Source organism: Centroberyx affinis, unplaced genomic scaffold (genome assembly GCF_046629955.1).
Source record: "Centroberyx affinis isolate AG114_WGS23_722 - 3 ecotype Tasmania unplaced genomic scaffold, CSIRO-AGI_Caff_v1 ptg003906l_1, whole genome shotgun sequence".
Classification (NCBI taxonomy): Eukaryota; Metazoa; Chordata; class Actinopteri; order Beryciformes; family Berycidae; genus Centroberyx; species Centroberyx affinis.
Window position 1 is genome coordinate 20178 of NW_027281740.1, and position 25900 is coordinate 46077.

The 25900-nt window shown below is 40.5% G+C and overlaps 1 protein-coding gene across 1 annotated transcript in view; it reads right to left on the reverse strand.

Annotated features, from left to right (window-relative positions):
• LOC139663059 (sentrin-specific protease 6-like) overlaps positions 1-16971 on the reverse strand; it is a gene marked incomplete at its 3' end in the record, with an annotated part of 36161 nt that extends 19190 nt beyond the window's left edge. The window contains exons 1-7 of the mRNA XM_071541588.1: positions 16872-16971; positions 12951-13044; positions 11630-11693; positions 9553-9662; positions 8318-8470; positions 3421-3491; positions 1095-1192 (exon numbers count right to left, since the gene is read on the reverse strand). Of these exons, the coding sequence (XP_071397689.1) occupies positions 1095-1192; positions 3421-3491; positions 8318-8470; positions 9553-9662; positions 11630-11693; positions 12951-13044; positions 16872-16902 (621 nt within the window). The remainder of the gene's footprint in view (positions 1-1094; positions 1193-3420; positions 3492-8317; positions 8471-9552; positions 9663-11629; positions 11694-12950; positions 13045-16871) is intronic.
• Positions 16972-25900: the final 8929 nt, after the last annotated feature.

Below are 25900 nucleotides of genomic sequence, written 5' to 3' on the forward strand. Positions count from 1 at the left end.
TATTCATTTACATGTCATTACAAGACATCAGTAAGTACAAGTAATCAGTAAGTGAACCATGAGATTGACAAGTGTCTGTCTGCTCAATTCTTCATTTAAGCCAAGAAATACAACAGGATACAAATAGGAATAGTCAAACAGGGGAACAGCATGAAGCCATAGCAGATTACATGTATTTAGATATAATGAAGGTTTGAAACCATATGAAAAAAAAAAAGTACAATATAAAGCTGCCCCTAGGTAAGATTTTTATATTGAAGTAGAACAAAGGACTCTTTTCTAATTGTCTACTTCACTTGCAATTAGAAAAGATTTATTGGGAACTATGTTTCGGTACACAGACCTTCATCGGGTTATTTTAGAATAAAATAACCTGATGAAGGTGTGTGTTTCGGTACACAGACCTTCATCAGGTTATTCTAAAATAACCTGATGAAGGTGTGTGTTTCGGTACACAGACCTTCATCAGGTTATTTTAGAATAACCTGATGAAGGTCTGTGTACCGAATTTTTGTTCCCAATAAAAGTACAAGTGAAGTGCCAGTGAAGCAGACAATGTAGTGGCTGGTGGCATCCCTTTGTTCTACTTCATATATAAAAATCTTACCTAGGGGCAGCTTTATATTGTACTTTTTTTTTTTTTTTTTACTACAGTTGGCCCATGGTCTTCTCCTACGCACCTGTCGATCCACAGCTGTGCAAAAGTTCTGCTCCAAGATTTTTATCTAAAAATACACCCGTCTTATCAGCCTGAATCACAAAGTGAGGCTGGAACAGAGAAGAGCGTCCCGTTCCCACTAATCACCCACTAATCGAGCCGCGGTAGATCCTCCCCGCCTGCCCGGATGAAGTTCTGGTGTCGGGTGCAGGACTCGGGGTGTGAAATCCTCCAGGCACACCGGACCGGAAGTGACGAACTGAAACTTGAGAGCGAAATCTAAAACCTTCTCCTGGACAGCAGCAGCGAGGCGAGCGGGTGCCGTCCAGAGAGAGCTGGACTCACCGACACAGCCACCCCCCCCCCCCCCCCCCCCAACACACACACACAGGTTACAGGGCTTCTGGGTAATGAAGTCCAGACCCCTGTTTCTTACCTCTGCTGCTTTGACCTGTGAGGGAAAGCTGCAGCAGCCCTCCTGCAAGGGTTTCCGCTTCTGCTGGACGCGCCGTTTGATGTTCAGGGTCTCCTCTTCTGAAAAGGATAAATAAATGATAAAAACACAAAAAAATGGATTAATATCAATTCATTTTTTCTTTGAATGATTCATTCAGTAGGTCAACTTATGAGGGGAAACGCTGACAGTTTGACGTTCAGGTTCTCATCATCTAGAGCAGTGGTTCTCAATCTGGGGGTCGGGATCCACCGGGGGGGTCGCAAGATAATCTTAGGGGGTCGCGAGATGAGTTATGGGATAGGAAATAAACATATTTCTACTATTCCCATTTATTATCAAGTCTACTTTTTAGATTTTTCTCAAATTTTAGCTTTTTTTCTTGTGAAACACTGAATAGTTTTCAGCCTCTCTGTCTCCTCTGATAATCAGATGAAACAAATTGGGTAAAAAGGGAAAATCAGTCTTCAGTTGAACTGTTGAAAACCACTGATCTAGAGGGAAATGAATGAGGAAGACCAAAAAAACGATGAGAAGTAGTGATGGGACGATATATTGAAATTCAATATATTACAATACAGAAATGTGACAATACAAATTGTGTGTCAGAAAAATGAATGGTGATATCAGCTCCATGTTATTCTGCTGTAGTAATCACTAATGAGACTCTTGACCATCACGGTTTCACAAGCTCTCCATCCAGATTATATTATTGTCACTTTGTAATGACATTTTTTAAAGTTTTTATGTTTACATTCTAGCAGCCAATGGCATCGCTAGAAAGATTCGTGTCTCAGAAATAAACAGAATTCTGCACAGTCAGGACTTTGTTGTCACTGAACATCTATTTATTGCATCGTATCCTGGTTTTATTGAATCATATCACGTATCGAATCATAAGATAAGAAGATCGCCCCGTCCCTAACGACCGGGACTCTCTTTTAGAAAGTGACTGCTGCCATAAAAGACAACTGGATATTAAACACTCTTGATGTTATCAGCCGATCTAAAGAGTGTGTAACACTGCTGAGGATAAAATGATCTATTGATATGTGCAGCGATGCTTCAGTAAACCTCTCACTGTGCATCACAAGGACACTCACTTTGTCTCATGTTGCCTATTCCTCTGCCACCTCAGCCTCCTTTTGCACCTCACTTTTTTTTATTTTATCTTCAAAAAAAATTAAACACGACAGCGAGCGGAGACGCTGCAGGAACACTTTCGCTCCAAGGTCACCTTTTCGCAAAAAAACCCCCACATCTAAATCATTCCCGCACTCGGGGAGTCGGGGAGTCGGCTCGGCCCCGAGAGCCTTTATTAGCCGGCGTGTGTTTCGTAAAGCTGCTCCTCCCTCCCGGCTCGGCCCGGCTGCGGCGGCCGGGCGGGCGACCAAGCGCTCCTTCCTCTCACAGGAGCTTTGAGGATTAATCTGGGAGGCCTGCAATCCCCCCCTCTGGCAGGCAGGAGGGAGGTTCAGCCCAGATCTGCAGCCTGCAGACAGCCACACTGCTGGCTGTCACACACACTCACACACACACACACGACGACACACACTCAAACACGACACATCCACACACAGAGGCAAAGCACACACAACACATCCAGGCATACACAGATAGCACATACATCCACTTTTCACACACACACACACACTAATCACCGATACACACCGACACACACATCATACATACACACACTGTTCACACACATAGACTGCACACAAACACACACACATACAGATAAAGCATGCACAAACACACACACACACACACACAGAGGCAAAGCACACACACCACATCCACACATACGCACACTCTTCACACACATACTGCACACACACCAACAGCTTGCACACGCATCGTACATACACATACTGCACTCACACACACACACACACACACACACACACACACACACACTGATACACACAGCTTGCACACACATGGTAAACACACATCACACACGCATACGGACAAAGCACGCACAAACACACACCCATGCACACACACACACACCATATACACACACTGCACGCACACACACACACACACACAGCACATCCACATCTAGTACAGCTCACACACACACACACACACACACACACACACACACACACACTCTTCCCTCATCCACTCCTTCCCTCACAGCAGCAGCAGGAGGAACACGGCGTACCCATCGAAATTCAACACCAGCTATCTGGCTGTAATTACCAGCACCCTCTTCACAAAAAAAAGCTTGTGTACCAAAAAATAAATAAATAAAAAACCCAGAGTGTGTGTGATGTGACGGGCGAGCAGCGAACACTACCTGGGATCTCTGGACAGGTGAGGACGATGCTGTCTACCTCCACCGCCTGCTGCGTGGTGGTGAAGTCACTTCTGCAGGAGGAGAGAGAGAGAGAGAAAAGTTAAGTTTACTTCAGAAAAATATGTTTCACACACAGCTATCAGGATGGGAAACCAGACATTTAATTTACTTTTTCTGTTTCTGGTTTTGTTTCTTGTTGTTTTTCCATTGTATCCATCATCTAATTTTCTCGGTGCGGTGCTTTTTATAAGCCCGCATGCCCTTGGTTTTTCTCTTTGTTTTGTGTTGTCTTTGAAATGAAATGGTGCAAATAAATAAACCCTAAACTTCGCAAGTCTCAGCAATTACCAGAAATCATTGCGGACTCTCAACATCCGCTCTTCTCTGAATATGAACCTCTGCCATCAGGAGGAAGACTCCGTGTGCCAAAGTGCAAATCAAACCTCTTGAAGCTCTCGTTTGTCCCAGCCTCCATCAAGCTGCTGAGCTCTAATGCTGAATCTTAGTGCAATAGAGCAATGTGCAATAAATACACAAGCACTTTAATTCCTACAGTTTCTTTTTAAGCCGTCATGTTGTCAGTGTCAAATGTATAGTCAAATGTCTTTTTTTATGTCTAAAGATGTTTTTATGTGAAGCAACTGTCTAGCATCGTGTCAAACGCTTCTCATGTTTTGTGATGTTCTATGTGAAGAAACTGTGCCCAAGACAAATTTCCCCTCGGGGACAATAAAGTTTCCTCTACTCTACCAGCCAAAATGGGTGTTAACAGGGCTGGGAGATACAGAAATCAATATCACGGTAATAATAGATAGATAGATCTATCACAATATGGCTCACACATGCAAAAAATCACATGTGAAGCAATCAAGTGAATGTTCATCTCATTGAACCGAATGGTAATGTTAGGAGTGATGTCAGACAAAACTGAAATTTTCAAATAATAATATTAAATAAAACGTGCTTGTTATCATCAGTTCAGACAGCAGAATTGTGCATCGCAATATCTCAAAATCACCATATGATTCCACTGAAAGCCGATAAATGACAATACTGAATTATCACCCAGTGTGAACGACAGATCAACAGATCTTAAAAATAAACAACACTTCTCCTAACTGGCCGGTGGAACTGACAAATTTACCCGCATCTGTCTGGTGTCTGTGTGTTAAAATGTAAACCGTAGCGTTTCACAATCACCTATCGTTATGAAATCAGCAGCCTCTATGGGGGTTTTCAATGCAAACAGGCCTCAGTGCACCGGGCCAAAGTTCGCCGGATGCAAGGTGACGGAGACGACCACGAGTGTTTCACCACGAGTGTTTCACCACGAGTGTTTCACCACGAGTGTTTCACCACGGCACGGGAAAACAGCTGAGTCTCCCGAACCCAAAGGCCAGGTAATTATTTCGAAACGGCAGAACTCCCAACTTGCAGGAGGCAGCGGGATTCTCTGAGGCTGCGTTCACACTGCAGCTCAAACTGTCCCAATTCTGATTTTTTTTTTTTCCTCACAAGTGACACAGATGTAATGTTTTTGAGTATCCTGGTGACCATGTATATACACTACCAGTCAAAAAATTGGACACACCACATTTTTCTGTATTTTTTTTACCATTTTCCACATTTTAGAATAACAGTAAAGATATCAAAACTATGAAATAACACAAATGGAATTATGCAGTGACCAAAAAAAGTGATTTTAGATTATTTGCCTTGATGGAAAGGCAAAAGGCTTTGGAAAGAAATTCATACATAGGATCAACTTCACTATTTTATATTTGTCTAAGAAACAAAATTTCAAGCATTTAAGCAGAAGCCTTTAGATCAGAACGGCTTTAAGAGAATGAGAAACACAGTCAGGTGGGTCCAGACTTTAGACTGGTAGTGTTTCACCTGTGTCCTATTTACCTGTGGTGATGTCACACACCAGGTGACAGTGAAGCCTATATGCAGGACGAATGAACAGGCGGTTCTAATTTTAATTTGACCTGACGAAGATCAATCACGGATCTTCTACTTCTCATCTGATGCTCGGCTCTTCACCCAGCAGCCTCTGTCGATGTGCGATATGTTAATTCTTAACAGATGTGACGAACAGCAAAAAGCCGCATGGAGTCGGAATTTTTTCAATTCCAGCCCGGACCGCCGAGGCATGCGACCGACACGCCGCTTTGTATTTAAACTCCCAAGTTTGGAATTTGTCAGCGCTGCCTTGACAACAAGCAAATCTTTACATCATTTAAATGAGAGACGACTGTCATTATTTTCATACTGTGCCTCGGTGGCTCGGCCGGACACCGAGGGAGCCGACACACCTACAGGCCGCTTTCGTTGATGTGACAGACATTGGTTTCTCTTTATTTAGAAAGCCCTTAGTGGCAACTTGCCATCATATATTACTTCTTTATTAAATTGGTCCTATAGTCCAGTGGTTTTCAACGTGGGGTCCGGGGACCGCCGGGGGTCCTTGAGGGGGTTCCAGGGGGTCCCTCAGCGAATTGATAAACTGTTAAACTTCAGCATCATTTCATTTACAAGAAGTTAACACAATTAGAGAATGTAGAAGAAAGTCTGTTTTGATAGTTTCTCTGTTATCTCTCTACCTGCAATACAGATAGTCATGGAATTCTAGACAAAATCATATCTAACAATACAAATATTCTCAGATTTGGGTTCAAGAGACAAAATCTCTTCAAATGTGGGGGGTCTGTGGCTCTAATGTGGACTAAATTAGGGTCCTTGAAATGAAAAAGTTTGAGAATCACTGCTATAGTCACTATTCAACTCGTTCAAGTGATTGGTTAATGCTCTAAGTGCCGCGTACAAACACTGAATTTGGGAAAACTGCCTTTAGTTTCTGTGCTGCACACACCTGGAACACTTTGCAACATACAGTACATTGAAACTGGACACAACTGTACATTTGGGTCAATTTAAAACCATAACTGCAAACTGCATGAATGTAGCTGTTTTTAACTGTGTTTGGCTGTGTTCTGTTGTTGTTTGTTTATTTGTTTTCTCGTTGGTTGTTTTTTTATGTGCTTTTACTCTAACTGTATTTGGTTCGTTCGGGTTCACAATGCTCAAATACAAGCGAATCAGGGTTTGTAAACGACAGTCACATGACTCACGAGTAGCTCGATTATTGGACAGTCTTACAAAACTTTTCCATAGCTTATACAGCACTGGAATAAGAAGAACGCTACCGGTTCCAGTGTTACGGACAAATAAATATATCACAATATGATGTTTTTTGTCATGCAGGCCTGTTTTAAGCCACAGAGGCACGAGTTTCATACAAGATATCACAAGAGAAAAGGAAACCACACACTGTCGAAAAGTATCACGAGCCTTTGTCCACACAGAGGCTCATGACACACACACAAAAAAAAAAATAGAAAACTGAATATGTAAAATGTTCCAGTGACAAGAAAAGGGGGCATGAAATGAGATCCACTCTCTCAGCATCCAGACCAGAAGATTAACTAGACTCACGCTGCCGGATCAAAGTCTTACCTTTCCTTCAGATCGAGGCTGCTTGAAGATAAAAATCAAACACAGAACGTCTCACTATTGCAACCGACTCATCTGTCATGATTCATTTTTTTACGGCCTACACTTCAATTAAAGCTTTTCTTTTTCCTCAAAATCATCAAAACCAAGCGCTTATCTTTCCAAAGGTTCAATATAACAAACCAGACTTGGATCAGTTCTTCTAAACTAGTTACTCTACTTTGAAATCCATTCAAATTGTTCTGTTATTTCCACTTGCCATATGTCTCTATTTATTGTATCTTACCTATTTAATCTATTTAGACTGATGGAATAAATGTCTTAGGACCATTCAGTAGTACTTTTTAGGGTCTTAGGTTAGTCTTAGGTGTTTTGTAGGTTGTAAATGTTACTGTATAATACATGCACTTTTTCAAATCTAGACGTGTTAGTAAATATATATTTTAAATACTATCTGCTTAGTGTCTGGGCCCCTATTCTCAAGCTTCAGATAGCTTATCAGGGTATCACATACAGTATCTCCATTATGTCTCATATGATTGTACTTGTATTTTAACTGATTTGTAGTCTAATATTTTGTGTTGACATACAAATGTGCATCAAGTACAATGCAAATGTACGAGTTTACATTTACACTTAAGACATTTAGCTGTCTTATCCAGAGCAACACACTGGTGGCCAAGTTTCCAGACTTTTTGCACAATTCTTTGAAGACTTTCCTGCTAAAAGGTAAGCCACATGAAATCATATATAATCTCAGAAGCTGAAAATTTAATTTCATAAAAATAAAGAGTGTGTGTGTTGAATTTGGCTATGCGTGTCCAGATTTGGCCACCGGTACATTAGCTTGAACTCCTTGATCACCAACATTACAACCAATAATAAGGTTGTTGAAGGGGCCGCGATATCAAAATCGCAATATGAACTTCTGCAATTTTCAAATAGCAGAGGCTGCATTTAATTGCTTGAGAGAGTTTTGTATTTTTGTATTTTTTTTGTTTTGGATCTGTGTTTTAGAACTGCCGGTAATCTCTGGTCCATGAATCAAAACCTTTCATCAGACTCCAAAAACTCAGTAAATCCTGCACACTCACACCTAACAAAATATTTTTTCTTTAAACAATTTTCAAGTTCTAGAATATTTGTGACAGGGAAAAACTTGTGATGATATGAGTTGTCAATTGCAATATTCTGTCAAATAATCTGGAAATACACTGAACAAATATCTCTGTGTCCCTAAAATGATAATAATGTATAAACATAGAAGGACCAGATAACAAAATAAGCACGGAGGAGAAAAGGCAAAGCAGTTCCTGACTCCCCAACACGAGCCTGACAGACCGAGGAGACAGATCATCGCCGTGAGACTCGGCCTTCTTACCTTTGGACCGGTTTCCTTATTGCAGACGGGACGTGTGCGTGCTGGAAGTGGCGCCCCTGCAAAACGATCCCTTGAGACGGCGTGGGACTGACGATGAAATAGTTGGTTCTGTTGGGCATGGGGGAGGACGTCGCTACTGTGTGGGGGAGGTCACTGCAGGGGAGGAGAGGAAAACAAGAAGTGTCAAAACAGCAGCAGAAAGACCGTCACTTAACACAGAGACGAGATCCACTTCACTGGCTGAAAAATGAAAATGATCCAGAAAGAGAATTAAAAGAAACAGAAGTCAGTCGGATGAGTTTTTAGTGTGCGTTAAACATATTATTTACATTTACAGAGATAAAATAAACTTGTAACTTTAATTGAAATGTTGCTCATAAGGCATTTTGTGAGTGCACGATTATTAGAATCACATCATGATATAAGCTTAATAAACTGAATGTAATTTTCAGATGGTTGTCTGATGGTTATAATGTAAGAAAAAGTTTACCTATGCCTCTAATGCACTTCAAGTAAAGTGTTAGCTACTAAACATTTATCATGGTTTAGCTTGATTCATACCCCACTTTTCAAAAACGGCTTCAAATCTGTTCCCCAGACAATAAAGTGACAATAAATGAACAGCCAAAAAGGTCATTAAAATACCGGAAATTAATCAAAAAAATGGGGTTAAACAAGAATAACGCTGGCAAACACAACGGGAACAAAAACAGGTAGAAACAAATTCTATCAAAGCAGTGGTTTAAAAAGTGATAGCACTGAAAATGAAGCAACTCTTTCACTTAAAAACTGAGGAGCTCTCTGTTATTAAAGTGTGCTTACTGAAAAAGAAGATGTAACAGCAAAAAGACAAGACCAAAAGCGGCTCCTACAAATGGCATATTTCAAAATTAGACACGTTTTACAGTCCTTAATTTGAAGACTGGATGTGTAGATTTTGTATTAATATCATGTATGCCGATACTAACCAGGCAATCACTGTCAACTAGGCCAAAAGCTGAAGATTATTACAACAATAAACATCAATATCTGAACCAACGGTGGGTCTACAGTTACACAAAACACAGTATATGGACATCGGGACTGAACAGCGTTGTTTTCAACACCTGGAAATCATCATATTCATTTTCCAGACTTCCCAGATCTATGCAGCAACCCTGCACTTGTGTAAAAGCAACAGCAGAGTTGATATGAAGCGGACGGGACGGGGCGGGACGGGACGGGACGGGCCGTACCTGAGCCTCTTGCCAGGTCCCAGTTTGTTCAGAGGCCTCGCGTGATTATTTGACCTGTTTTCATACGTTCTCAGGGGATCAGAGGAGGAGAAGTGCCTGAGGGTGGGAGACTGGCAGAGAGAGCAGACGGGTTAGTTACAAGGGGGCATCTGCCTGAGGAAAAAAACATTATGATGAGAACATATTATCCATTTAGAGTGAACCAATAACATCTTTAATAAATCAGCCCGACAGCGTTACCGGACAAAAACCACACATCAGCAAAAGGAAGTGTTTAAGGGAAGAAAGCATTTCTAATTTCTCATGTATTTCTGAAATTATATATTGGGGTTTTTAAATGCGTTACAAAGGGTCACAAAACTCACTGAAGACATAAATGACCATGGAAACATTCAGTTCAAATAAGCAAAAACATCCAAATTGGGGTTGCAAGGTGTTTCTGCAACAGTTATGAGTTATAAAGGAAGAGGAAAGATCACATTTCTGCAGGGCAATACAAATGTTTGAAATTAACTTTTTGGCTCAGATGCCAAAGGCTGGTAAACTAAAAAAATGTATCGCTAAAAATATTTTTTACTGGCTGAAATTATTAATATACATTTTTCATAGAAATATCTCAAAGTTTGCATTAGTTTAGATGCCACCTCTGCATATAGAGCAGTGTAACAGGCAGCCAATCAGGAGGCTGTTTGATACACGGCAACAATTTAGCTTTTTTTTATCCATTATTTTGAGAGAGAGTGTACGGTGGCCAGCAGGGACAAAATTTGAGAAGACTGAGACATTTAAATATCATCATCATCTCAAAAAGTTACTAGTCAGTGTGACAGGAAACCCCAACTGTATTCACACTGCGATCGTGTATCATGTATCATGCAATCATGTATTTTCCGATGCTTTCGTATGGCCTTTCATAACGTTACATCGTTTTGATGGGTTGATATAGTTAGCAAGCACTAATTAGGAAGAATTGATTGAGAAATAAATAGAAAAAAAGTCAACCAATCTCCAAGCTTTGTTTTTGATACCTTTTTCTCCTATAATCTGCTGGAATTATTATTTATAAAACATCATCATATCCTACTATAAAATGAGGAAAACTCTGTCTTTCTGTCTGTCTGTCTGCATCCATTTTGCTCCTCAATGGTTTGGCCAATCAATCTGAAACTGCACATGGGCATTGAGCGTTGGCATAGGCAGGGAGTGACGAAGCTGATTTTTACATTTTCCCAAATTTACGCTGTTTATGCACATTTTTGGCAAGTCTGTGCAGAATCTGATTGGTTGTTGACGGCTGATGACCGCGAGAAGTTCCGCCTCGGCAACATCGGCCGAGCTTCCCCGGTCGCTCGGGGGAAACGGGGAAATTAACGGACTTCCGGTGCCTTGCCAATCGTATTGCTCGCAGTGTGAACACCCGGTTATTGATTTACCTGCCAAAAATATAATTTTACCGGCATTCGGTGCTCGGTGGGCGGTAACTTCAGCCCCTGCGTACATATATATATATAAAGCCCTAAAATAACTCTGAACCGCATACTTCTGATAAGAGCTGACCTCGTTCATTACACCACTCCAGGAAAGGGCGTTATCCACTTTCGAACGAGCAGAGACCAACACCTCCTCCTCCCACACACACACAGCAGCCCCCCCTTCCGCCACATTTCCCCAGAACAACAACAACAACAACAACAACAGCAGCAGCAGCAGTCCTTGAAAACGACTCCCGCGGCGCCCCGGCGGTTGCGAGCTAGCGGGGCTGCCGGGGTCCTCCGGGTGCCATCGCTCCGCCAGGCGCCAGGCGGGCTTTTGGCAGCGACGCCACCGACAGCAGCAGGGCCCGACCGGAGCGCCCCGCGGCCTGCTGGGAGTCTACAATGCCGGGGACGTGAGTCATCATATGAGAGAGAGAGAGAGAGAGAGAGAGAGAGAGAGAGAGAGAGAGAGAGAGAGAGAGAGAGAGAGAGAGAGAGAGAGAGAGAGAGAGAGAGAGAGAGAGAGAGAGAGAGAGAGAGAGAGAGAGAGAAGAGAGAGAGAAAGAGAGAGAGAGACTACAGCTTGGGGTAAACACTCGTACCTTCTTGCCCTCGGGGGACGTCTGCTGCTGTCGATCCATCTCCTCCATGGTCACCACAGTCGAGCTGGGGGGGGGGGGGGGGGTAGAGGGAGGGAATATGGTCAGAATCGTGTGTGTGTGTGTGTGTGTGTGTGTGTGTGTTCTGCATGAATACGTGTCTGCTCGGCCTATTTCATAGCATTAAGTGTGTGTATGTGTGTGTGTCTATCAATGCAGGTATAAAGCTACACGGTCGCAAAATAAGAGGTCTGAGCGGATTCTAGGGTTTGACCGATATGAGTTTCTAAAAGCCGATACTGATACTTTTTGTATGGAAGGTGCCGATAGCCAATAATTTTATGCCAATATTCAATATCTTTCAATTTGTATTCTTCTTTTCCTGTTTTTCACATTTTTTTTATTTTTGTTTTTGCCTTTTGTATTGGCTTTATTTGTAAAAACTGTAAATGGAGTGTACAATACTTTATTATGTTCTGTTCTTTATATGTTTTATTTATGTATAAGCTTATATGACTATACCTGCATTTGTCTATTATCAGTTAGACTTTCTCTACCTTTTTTCTTCATAACTGGGCTGTGATCTCCATTCTGTCTAGTTAATATACTGTTTTACATTTGTTATGTTTACAGTATTTTTCTTCTTTTCTGATGTCTCTACATGTTTTTTTTTTTTTCTGTCATTTCTGTGTGTTTTGTGTTGTAATGTTATTTTTGTTAAATAATTTTTTTTTTTTTTTTAAAAAGCAGCATTTAGAGCATCCTGGGACACTAAAACTCTCCACTGAAACCCAGACTAATGAAATAATTTTAGTGTCAGCAGCTCTTTAAGGCAGAGTGACCCACCACACCTATTCAGTGGTAGAGAAACTCTGGGAGACATTACTGCCTTTAAATTAAGAATTATCCTAATCCTACAAAAATGATTGAACCAAAGAAAATCAAATTTCCTTGGTTTTCCAGACTGTTTTTTTTATAGCTGAGGTCAGAGAGAAACCTCAGAGGTGGACGACATCTGATATCTAAAAAAAAAATCAATATCGGCAAACCAACATATCGGTCGAACCCTAGCGGATTCTGTGCAATTTTCTAGAACAGAGACAGAGAGAATTTATATGCAGACAGTGTTGTATGTGTGACCGCATCTGTATTGCTGAGCTAAAAACGCAAGTGAGTCTATTATCTCAGGCGGGAATAGCCTGCTCATCAGAAGAGGAGTCACCGGGGTCTTTCCTGTGTCTGGAGAGAGAGAGAGATGTGGTGGAAATTGATGCAGTGCAGCGCTGGTGGTGCTGAAAACGAGGGCCGGAGAAGAAGTGCTTACTCATGTCTCCTTGCCTCTTCACTGTCATCAGTAAGAGAAAAGCTCCAGTTCTGCTTGTACCCTCCATCTCGCCTGGTCTCTGATCTATCCAGGGCTTGAATATAATAAACCAGACTGACATCAGTGCAGGGACAACAAGACCAAAGACAAAGCCATCAGCTGAAATGACCATTTGGATGTAACATGTGATTTACGATTGATCATTTCAGCTAGATGATATGAAAAATTAGCAAAGGGGAAACCTTGGGTTCCTTGCTAATTTTGCAATTATTCAAATGCAAAAGCATCATTTTAGCAATAATTGAAAACACACCCATTTCACTACAGTGGGAAGTTGGTCAAAGGACAGATTTTCCATATAAAGTTTCTTTAATTTCTTCCCTAAATCAGAAGATTACATCAGTATTCAATGTGATTCATGTTGGACAACATGACTATCACTCTATAACTGAAGATTATCATTCAGAAGACAAAATATTACAATATGTGACATGACAGTAGGTCTACAGCTATAATATAAAACATGTAGGGACTGAACAACAAGAAAACTTTTCTGTACTTTTTGAGCAATTTCCCAACTTTCTAAAAACCTGGAAATATCATTCAAACCAGCTTCATTATCCAGTAGGGCTGGGGTTGAAAAAATCGATTTTCTAATTCAAATCGATCTTCATTTGAATGATCCAATATCGATTCGAGATCGATCTTTTAATATATTCCCAATATATGCCTGTAGAGTCTGTAGAGTTGCACAACTTGCACTATATTGTGTTGACTGCTGTAGTGTGTTGGTCATGTTAAATAAAAAGTACATTAATGTAACTGCTTTGGGGTCAATTCTTAATGTAAACATTAATATTTTTAATAATGCACCAGGTTAGAGGGTTCCTTGTACAATTTACAGCATTAGTTCTCTGAGAATCTCTTTCATATCCAAGCAAAATTGATATTGTAACTGAAATATCCCTAACCGAATCGATATTGAATCGAATCTAATCAAATTGGAAATCGAATCGAAATTGAATCGATTCGGGAAATCAGTGGCGATACCCAGCCCTATTATCCAGACTTCTCAAGCCTTTACAGATCTGTGTAGAAATCCTGAAAGATGCAGTTTTTTTTCCCCACCGCCCCAAGTGAGATTATCGGTGACTCTGACATTTACCAATATACACAGGAATCCAGGATGTGACAGAACTATCCCTTGTGCTATTTTAGGGTGAGCGCCAATGTACAGACCTTGGTTAGAGGAAGGGGGGAGTGGGGGGAGTTATCAAGTCTTCATCTCCAGAAGAGCCAACATCCCAGACCCAGATCAGAAATACACTCACCTACACTAACTTGTACCTACTCTTAGGGCTTACACCTTGCTCACAAGATTACACCTAATAATTGGATAAAGTCACTTTTACTTTTGTCGGTAAGCACACACACAGCTAGGAGGTAAAAAATGAAGAAGTATCGAGGGTGCCGATGGAGGATATTTTGTGCCGATATTCAATATCTTTAAATTTGACCAAAACAAATGAAGTATTCAGTGTTTCCCCCCTCAGAGTTTTCTTCTTGTCAGGGTGGAAAAGCCTCTGAAACAGCATTTAGTGTCATTTTAGTGTCAGCTGTTTAAGGCAGAGTGACCCACCACAGCTCTTCAAGGTGTATAACTCACTCATTCACCCGTTCTTAAGGTTTGAAACTGTATAAAATATATTATCCCCCTCGCTCTGCTTTCATCATCACTTCAGTCCTCCAGGTTAAAGCTAAGCAGGCCTAATTCAACCCACTGACTGCACAACATTAACCTACATATGCCTATTAGCCTATCGAATGCGGCCCAAGTCCAGTAAGTGAAGATTACTTAAACCCAGGCCTTACAAGAGTCAGCTCCCTTCCTCTCACACCTACATCCTCTTATCATTTCAAATACAAACCTTAAAAGCTCAAGCACATCTTTTTTTTTTAGCTTCTAGGGCAAAAGGATTAAGTATTAGATAAGGGAAAGACGGGCCTAGAGGCTGAACAGTTTGAGCATTTAAACAAAAAGAAGAATTGCTGTATGGTTTTTAGCGAACTATCCTTTTTTGGGGAGGCTGTTTCAACGGCAAGAAAAATCATCTTCAAATGTTTTAAATCATCCTGGAATATCTTGAGCTCTTCCGCCTCGACAGACCATAAGTTCAGTCCTCTAGGTCAAGACTGCATCGGCCTAATTGAGCCCATTCCCTTCCTCTCATACAAACACATAGAGTCACTGTAGAAGCTTTACTTTTTTTTTTTTACCAGATGCTTGCTGAACTGTTGCAGCCCCTTCTGCTCAATCCCAAAGTCTGGGAGATTCATGTTTTGCTCCATTTTCCAGCTTCGTAAAGCTACAAGGAATGAGCTGATAGCGAATTAGTGAGAAGACACTGGATTCCTGAGCTACAATATCCCGATTTGGTTCCACTGTGGAAGGCTTAACAATGAATTTTCTGCAGGACTGATGCAGGATAAATGCATGACGGGGGGATTTGTACAATGGCTACAACTATGCAGACAGCCATTAGCCATGCAGGCTGAAGTGAGTGATGCTGGTGCAGCTGAAAGAGAGCTTTCACTCCTGCATGTTGTTCAGATCCATATAGGGCTTGTTGACACTTAGTGAAACTGCAGCTTTCCCACCCTAAAGAGAGGAAATGTAACTCGTCTATAGGTGGGACATCTAGGTTCATCATCTCCTCATAATTGTGGCTGCGCCTGCTAGATAGTGGCTGCAAAAGCATGCAACCAATTCATCTGAGATTATAATCATCTAGACAGTTTTATGGGGCTGGGTATCATTTACAAGCCTAATTTGTGGCACATTTTTTTTTAGGTTTCTGCTGTTTTGTGAGGATACACTCTGGGCTTGATTAGGAGCAACTATAATGATCTGATATTTGACTCGGTTTTATCTCCTTGGGCTGATGTAACCTATAAATCCGAGTATCTTCTCGCAGCTGTGCATCCTCATGCTTTAACAGTAAATAGGGCAGTAGTGACAAATGTAATCTAAATATTCAATAGGCCTACTTTTAGTTTCCCCAGCTCTTACTGCTGGGAGGAGGCAGGTAGGTCCATGCTGCCCCCCCCCCCATATTCCTCAGTGAGATGCTATTTCATGCTCTTTTATTTTACTCCACTTGCCTTGTATTGCTTTATGTTATTATACAGAGACAGCCTCTAAGCTTGTTATCCCCATTTTTGCACAGATGAACAGGGCCAGCATGAGCAATGACACAATAAGAGCATAAAAAACAGAGAAGACATTATTGTTTACAATTTTTTTAACCTGCATTAATGTTAGCCAGCTGGTCATGCAGTGAGGATTTCACACTATCAAGTTGTAGCAAGGCAGTTTGTGGCCTGCTTGCAATTAGGTGGGTAACAGCATAAAGACAAGAACTGTATAATTGCATTATAAAAGTGCTAAGAAATCTCACTGTGTTGTGGATAAGGTTAGTTGGCAGCTAACTAGCTAGCTAAGACAGGAAGGCCTGTCTCCAGTAACGTTACATCCAAGTCCCACATTGCATAGCCAGCTAACGTCAGCGCTAACGACGCTAGCATCAGACTTGCAAAGCCAATTTAACTTAAAAACCCACCCGATTGCCTTGCCAATGTCTCGTTTTGCCTTTCAGACACTAAGATCCATGATTGTCAAGTGGCATCGCTCATATCAGCCACACTGGGTGAGGATGAGTGTGTAATAGCCAACGTTATGTGGCTAACGTTAGCCACCTAGCCAACTGTGCACTCGCTTGGATCCCACATATTTGGGACCAAAAATATGTGGCATGACACTAACGGACCAAATCTGCCTTGGCAAGCAGGAGTACGGGGGCTTTGTGCCACTAAAATGGCTTCTGTCTGGCTAGTGCTGCGGGGCGGAATGTCACGGCTTACCTTCAAAAAAATAGCTTCTATTGTGGGCCATGTTTATTCCATGTTCCTTCTCAGATGATAGTGTTGCTCATCGGCGACCCAGGCAGCAGCGCGGCTCTATGTAGCTGCCAGACTGCCTGCTCCACGCTCCGCTGCGTCAAGTTACCCGGTGAAAGCCACGGCGCGGCCGCAAATTAGGCGATTTTGCCTTCAAAATAAAAGACATTTGGTCCTGGAGTCGAGGCTCGGTTCTATAAAGCAGTGATTCTCAACCTTTTTCATATCAAAGACCCCTAAGTTAGTACACATTAGGGCCATGGACCCCCATTTGTCTCTCGGGCCTAAATCTGAGAATATTTTTATTGTTAGATTATGATTTTGTCCAGAATTCTATGACTATCTGTGTTGTAGGCAAAGATAACAGTGCAGCTATGATAGTCATTCTTCTACATTATGTAACTGTGTTAACTTCTTGTAAATGATATAATGGTGAAGTTTAACAAGTCATCCATTTGCTGGGGACCCCCTGGAACCCCCTCAGGGACCCCTGGTGGTCCCCGGACCCCGTGTTGAGAACCACTGCTATAAAGGGCTTTCAGGTGACATTAACCAGGGATAGTGGAGGGTAAACCCTGCAAAACTCAGTTAACCCACTTTTCTATTTGTGTACCCACCTGTTTAGGCTGAGATAAATCTTTATGGCACAAATTAATTGTATAGTAAGTACTATCAAGCTGAAAGAAAGAAATGTTTTTTTGAGATATTCTAATTTTTATTTATACTGGCTCTTGCTTGTCTTATGATGACTGGAGGTCATATTTTACCCTCCTTTTTATTTACCACCACGTCACTGGATGCAAGACCCTTGGCGGCCATATTGGAGGTCCACAGCTCTTGGCTTCAACAGTGAACAGCTGCATTTCTAAACTTAATATTTGGCCGTCTCAACAGTATCAAACAGACTTGGTTAATTTCTGTGCTTTTTTGACAAGGAACTGATTTCGTGTTTAGATAATGTCAGCTTGTTAGCTAGCTAACTAGGGTCTGGTTAGCTAAATATCCCTGTCTTATTAACACATCTTATTTGCACTAGCTGACATTAGGCTATATGTAGTAACTAGCATTAGCAGTGGTTAACATGTTGCATGTTAGCATTAATGTTGTGTGCTTTGCTAAATTTGAGTGTTTTGGAGTAGAGACTAGGGCTAAAGACAAGACAGTTTACTGTGTCACAGTAACCTACATTTGGAAACCAATCCACCTTATCACACTATTCACTTTTACTGAGAACATTACTGAATGGATCTACAGCCACACCACAACAAGCTGACTCAGCTAGCTCTCTGTTTCTAGCTGGTTAATATATTTAGACATTATTTGGCCACAGCTAATTCTCCAGTGAACCTCCATGATGGAGCCAGCTGTGGTTGCTAGGAGATTTGTGACACACCTGCATTGTTAGAGCAGTAAATAAAAGGATAGCCTACAGCAAAGAAGTCAAATATTAAACATAGCTGGTTGACAATTTCAACATGTCAAAAACATATTAAGTATATAAATGTATGATTCAAAAATGTGAAAAAATGTGAATTGGCCTACAGCAGTACTATGAGGGGAAACAACAAAATAAAACACAAATTAACAACATAGCCTAGAAGAAAGAAAAACAAATGAAAATATGTACAGTATGAAAATCTACCTAAAAAAGAACTACATGCATTTGCATTTTCATTTTCTACTTACTTATGTACTACTCAAAGAAAAAGAAAAAAAAAATGCAACTATGTTCTTCAATAAGCCTTTTATTTTGAAACCTGTGACCGGAAGTCTCACTTGTTAGTTTGCCTCCATTGACACTAGTCTGCTCAGCTCCGCGCACAAGCCTGGCATGAAGTTATGTCATAAACTTTTGTCTCACACACTTCTAAATTCAAGACTTTAGCTTAAAAGTACAGTAACAACCCGCAGCATTAATACTGGACAGCGGAATCTGAAACCAAGTCAATCAACCCTTCTAATAAAAAAAAAAAAAAAAAGAGCTATAGTAATCCTAAACTTTAGTATAATAGCCTACTATATAGATATCACAGCAAATCTCGCAGCCAGTACAGAAATATGATAGGAATACTACAGTGATACTATAGGAGATATATTAAAAAAAAAGGACCATCAAGTAAAATTAGATCACTATAATGTCACTATTAAGTACACACTATGGGGATATTATAGGAATATTATAGTGAAACCACAGGAGATTTAAAAAAAAATATCATAAGGTCACTATTGAGTACCAAAGACACTATAAATTCCTATAGGAATATTAGTGGGGGGTTTTTCATAGGGAAGTATGCAGTGAAAGGACCACGTGCATCATGATAATGATTGATGGTGATTTATTGATTAATGATTTATTCATCAGTAAAAATAAAAAACGCCCCAGGCAGCCCGCATTGCACATTCTGTTGGCGTGCATCCTTCACATCCCGACTGACACGAGGAGGCGATGATAAGAGCTAGATGGCGATGTTCCTCATTCAAATGAACTGAATGATCAGCATCAGTCATTTTATCAGGATGCACATATAGTGTTGCTGTCACTGCTCACATTCCTATTATAATGCTATAGGGAATTACAGCGTGGCTATAGTGAGTTTATAGTGATCTTAACCTACTTTATGATTTTTATCCTAGTCACACCTCCTATTCACTATAATATTCCTTTAAATAGTGACTTAAAGTGTATCTATGGTATTCAATAATGAGCTTATAGTGACTTTATCATACCTTTTATGGTATTCTTCATCTCCTATGGTATCACTATAATATTCCTATAATATTCCTATAGTGATTTACAGAGGTGTGACCAAGTCAACTCAAGTCAAGTCTCAAGTCTAAATGTAGAACAGCAAGTCAAGTCAGAACAAATCAAGAGTCCAGTATCAATTTAATATCTTAAAGAAAACTAAATATCTAGGACTTTTCAATGCAATATGGTTTTAATAGGATAAAAACTTGGTAAGAGCATCATGAGTTTGATTTCTAGAATCAGTTTCAACTTCAATAAATTCAATCATTCCATACAAATTCAGAAAACAGAATTTAAATTCAGTCGTCTGCTGGAACAAATCTCACTTTCAATCTGAGTCATTTACACAAACACAAGATCTCAAGTCAAGACTTTAGAAACCTTTTCAAGTCATCAGAGTACAAGTCAGAGTCGAGTCCCAAGTCACCAGAACCCAAGTCAAGTCAAGTCTCAAGTCTTCTCTTCATGCATCAAGTCAAGTCTCAAGCAATTGAAACTGTGACTTGAGTCCAAGTCATATGGCTCAAGTCCCCACCTCTGGTCAAACATTATTATATTTTTCAAATATTATGGTCATTTTTTGCTATGGGGCAGGAAAAACCTTACTCATTACTCAAAGTCCTTGGTTGCCAAAAGGAAATAAAAAAAATTCTAACTTCCACCATTTTCTCCTTCAGTTAGCCTAAACGCAGGTTAATTGCATTTTTAGCATTCCCCATCGAAATCAATGGGTTGTAGTCAAGCCCCCAGGAACAGCTCTGGGCTGTGCGGCGATTTTGGCGTAGTGGCCAAGCCCGGTATTGCAAGTCACGTGACGCCATGGGGCCCAAAAAGACTTTTTCCCATAGAGATACATGGGGAAAGAAACACCTGTAAAACTCCGGGAAAATTTTTCTAGGTGTAGTACATAGTCCAAATGGAGTCTTTGAATTATCAATTTTGAAATCATTGGGTCCATTTTTCCTTGGAAGCCACCAAGAGCTGTATAAAGCTGTATTTTCTGGAGCTCCGTGAACGCGCCTCCAGGCCACGGGAACGCTCCGTGCGCATTCACCGCTTCTACTTCCACTGTTGACAAGCTATACAGCTAGCTGATTGTTAGCAGAGGCTTTTAGCTGCATGTGATCAAACTAGATCACTAAATCATGGAATTGAGTCTTCTTCCAACCAGGTGTGTTTCTGGGCACTGCATAGGAAGATCAAGCTTATAGAAATTTTGCTATGACAGTCTAGATAGTGTAACACTTGCAAACTCAAATAAACCTTGGTGTGACACAACAAACCTAGAATATTCCCAATGATAATAATTTAACTGATTTTTTTTTCACTAGCAAACCTTACGTCTAAGTTGCATAATGCAAACCTATCTTCATACACTGTTCATATAGGACTGTGTTTGATAAGAGTACCAATATTTATGTCATGACTAAATGTTGTGAGGTGACCCACCTTTGATCCAGTGTAGTTCAGTCCCATGGATTAAATCAATACATGCAGCAGAATAATAATGGCTACAAGTAATACTATCTATACACTGAGGCAACAGCAAGTTGGTTAACTTGGACTATGTGGTCTAGATGTGTGGCTTTAGTCAATATTGTCAGAAATTACTCACACTGTTGTAAGTGTAATAACGTAATTGTAATAACCAAGGTAAGATGGAGATGGAAAAGTAATTTTAGGGCAATGGACTACAGAGTGATGACATCTAAGACTTATTTAAGAGATGATCCAAGACAAACTGTTATATGTAAAGTAAAGATTTATTTCAAAACACGTTCCATTCTACATGTTAAATACATGTAGACATCATAAATAAGTTAATTTCTTTGGGAGCATTTTCCAGAGAAGTGTCAGTGGTTCTTGAAGAGCAGGAGTTTCTGTAACAGAAGAAACTGCAGTAAGTAACAGTTAGCATACATCATCATGATGATTACAGCACAGGGTGAAAAGTACTTCATTTGTGAAGCACTGGCTCCAGTAGAGGTGAAAAAGCTACCAAGTCATTACTATCTATGACCGATGTGAACCATCTCACATCGATAATGCTCTAAATTAAGTTCAAAATAAATCTCCTCATCTGGTTAAGCGAGTAAACCCTTGACATGGACCTGGCTAGCGATGTGTAGCATGAACTTGACTCCCTGTGAGAAACACAAGACAACGTTCAGCACAAGTGGAGCAACACGAGTGGAGCATACATCACAAATGCAAAGTTTAGTCTATGATCTAACCAACATTTCTATGTTTAACTGAGTTTAATTTGTTTAACTTGCCTGACGTTAACCCATGGTTATGTTAGCTGACTCCGTCTCGTTATGCTAACCGTTATTACCATCGTTAGCTTAGCTCAACTTTATCCAGACTGAATCACTTCACATCGGATGTAAGATTTATACAAATAAAGCAAATGTTCTGTGATTGAATAAATGATAGAGTCATACCTGGACGACGGTTTCCCCGAAGAGCCGAGTCTGCAGTAGCAACAGTCAATCAGAAGCTAGAACCTAGAACCTAGAAAGCTGCACATGAACGCGCCGTTGTCACGGACGCTACGAGAACGCCGCTTGACTCGTTCATGTGGGATAGGCGGGGCCAAGAAAAACACTACTGCGCAGGTGCTGTCGGCCACGGAAGTAGGAGTCTTTTTCGGCGTATGCGCTGGGTGAGCAACTTTCATTGGAATGAATGGGCCGCCATCTTTGAATGCCTCATCCATAGTTTAATACATCCATGGTTGTAGTCGGTAGCTTGTGGCTACCAGTGATCATTCGTTTGAGTATGTAATGCTAAAATGCTAACCGCTAATGTAGCCTACCTGTTTTTAGCGATCTGAAGTGCTTTTCCCCTCCACATTGTGATAAGTGTCTGGTGAAGAAAAATAACAGACTTTAACTCTAAATTTCTAAACTTAAACTCTTTAAAATATCACTTAAATTTCTTTAAATGAGGACAAATACAAAACTGGATTCATGGTAGGTAGCTTGTGGCTACCAGTACCCATTTGTTTGAGCATGGAATGCTAACAGCTAACATATCTGTTTTTAGTGATTTCAAGTGCTTTCCTCCAGCCCATATCCTTATAAGTGTCTGGTGGAGATACATAGACTTTAACTCAGAATTTGTAACCTTAAACGCCTTTAAATGTCACTTCAATGCATTTTAACAAGGAGAAATAAAACACAGGATTCATGAATCATGCCAACAGCTTGGAAGTTGATCTTAAACTTGGTCCAGTTTGATTCATCGAGTGTCAAAGCTTTGAGAGCGATGCGGCTCCATCATTTACACAGCACCACACCCAGATTTCCTCTTGCTGATGCAGACTTAGCAAACAGCTCATATTCCCCATTTTATCTGTAATGCTCCTTTCATTTGAACCTGGGGAGGGCCTGCAGAGGGAACGGCTGTGTGATAACCATCGCAGCACATTAACAGAGGGATCGGCCATGACTCAATTCACTCTAATGAGCTGCTCCTGCACATTATACTGGACATTAATGGGCTTTGGATGGACTATTTACTGTTGGAAATTGAAAGAATATCCTCCTCACTTTGCTTTCATCTGCAGCAGGAGCTGCAGCAGCACAGCAGCATGTTATGATGTTAATACAAAGCGGTTTGTGGCTTTAAAGGCAGATTTTTATTTGTGAAATGGAGTTTAGACACATTTTCAGGCTGACAGAAATCTTTCTGGTATAAATTCATCTTAGGAAGCAGTATCAAACTGATGTGAGTTATATGAAGAAAGAGGAAGGAAAAAGGCTGTTAACTGAAAATAGTAATTGTAAAAACAGCAGGAAAAAAATGGAATTAATATAAGTGCAGTTACAGACTACAATGATAAAAAACAATAGTATATAATCATTTAAGTCAAGAAAAGGCAATACAAGACCGGTGCAGAACAACAATAAAATAACATATAATCATTACAAGTGAAGGAAAACAGGTCTTTAAAAGATGATACAGACTTGGCTAACTTTATATCGAAGGTTCAAGGTTTTGGGGACTGAACAATATTGAATTTTGCACATATTTTGGCAGTTCTTTCCCTGTGGACGTCATAGTTTACCCTCCTTCTTATTGAAGTTTCTCCAGAATTTCACAAACCTAAAAAAACAAATCCCCTAATGCCACATTACACTCAGTAATAATAAGCCATGACAACCTGGGTTTAACCTGTTTTGAAGATACGCAGCCGGCCTCAGTGTGAATAATTTGGTGATTTTCACAGTCGAGTCCCTTGTGACTCGTGGCAAGTCGAGTCAGATTTATCTCTACGGAGATTTTTACCCAAACAGCTTCGTCACAAAATGCTTTACAGAGCAGCGAAGGACATAACTAGAGATAGAAACAAGAATTTGAAGATACGGAACTAGGGCTTGTGCATGTATGTGTGTGTGTGTGTGTGTGTGTGTGTGTGTGTGATGTTAACTCCTAGGCTTCATCCCGCATGGGTTGAATCAGAATTTGTGAATCCCAGGATGGGTGAGGGAGCGGTTATTTTACCTGGTGTGCGGTGTGGGTGTCGATTTCTGTTGTTTTCAATACAAGAGTATGATTTTCATGTTATTATAGTATCTAGGCTTATATATACATCAGAGGAAATGGAATTGGATGCACGAACACGGCACACTTGTCTATCTGACGTGGGGTAAGTTGTCACAAGTTATTTCATCACTAATAACTTTTGCTTCCAGTAAATTATCCAAAATGTAAAAAATGCAATTTTTTTTAGAGAAGACCTTTATCTATCTAGATAGAAAAACATATATATATTGTATCTCAGTTGTGAGGCACTGCTGAGAAATACACCAATGAGTAAAAAGTGTGACAACATGCCCCGGTCTCCCCTACTGCCTTTAAATGAAAGTTCCTGAAGAAATGAATGAAAAACTAAAATGAGCAAAGAAAAAATCAAATGTCCTGTTTTCCAGACATTTCCAGACATGTTTATCAGAGGTGGATGATATCTGATATTTACAGTAATAAAAGGCCGATGTCAGCCTGAATATCATATCATCATATCATATTTATTTCTTGGAACGATCCGTCGTACAACAATATCACGTCTGTGTGTGTGTGTGTGTGTGTGTGTGTGTGTGTGTGTGTGTGTGTGTGTGTTCTGGCACCTGAAGAAGCATAAGATTGAATATTTCCAGGAAGAAGTGAAAACAGTGTGTAAGTATGCGTCTGTGTGTGTGTGTGTGTGTGTGTGTTTATGTGTGTGTGTGTGTGTGTGTCATTTGGCCTCAACTCTGAAATGATGTTTATTTTCAAATACTGACTTTCTTCCAGTGGTGAGGGATAATACGCAGATTGCTTTGTGTATATTCCTAAAAATAACTTCATGAAATCTCTATATGATGAGTAAATTACTGCTTGACTGATACACACTACACACACGTCATCCCATAAAACCTATGAGGCTTTAGAGTCAGCTGTGGCTTGTCTGCTAAAGCTAGATGTCACACTTGTAACACCGCAGCGGCCGATTTCTCACTGAAGCGGATCGCTGTTTCTCATTTATAACGCCTGATTCTGACTCCGTTTTATTAGGAACAAATGTTCCCATATTTACGGCCTGCGAATAAATCATTTTGTGTTTGAAAAGGCTGGCTTGGCCCTCGCGAGGCATCGGCGGCCGAGTCCAACTGAGGTAAAAGTGCTGAGCCAGTCAGGAGAGCGGCTCCAAGTGCTTTTACACAAAAACAATGAACAGAGTGGAATTAGTGAGCGCCCACACCCATTCATTTACATAGCTGAGCTGCACGAAAACGCAGCTTCAGTCCAAAATGAGAAAGCCACCGTGTGAAAAACATAAAACCTACTGGAACAGATTGCTGACAATAGTAAATCTCAACCTGGTTTATTACTGATATTACTGGCTGTCTTAAAGCTGCTCCTTGCGAAATACAGCATCTTTAAGGATGATATCATCAGTGTTTCTTTTTTTTATATAATACTGAGTATTAAGGAATATTTTGTGGCGTACTGTCAGGGTCCTGTAACCTCTGACCTTTGACCTCCTTACTGTTGGTTTCTTGTAATGTGATCTAGGAGTCAGCTAAAGACCTAAAAAGTAAATGTACAGTAAATGTAATGTCAGGTAATAATTATTTCCACAGTAAATAAATAGTCTATAGTGGACTGGCACTCGACCCACAAAACGTTTTGACTTTCTGACCCTCTCACTGCACATTTCCTCTCAATCACTCAATGAAGTGAACTGAACTAAATTAAA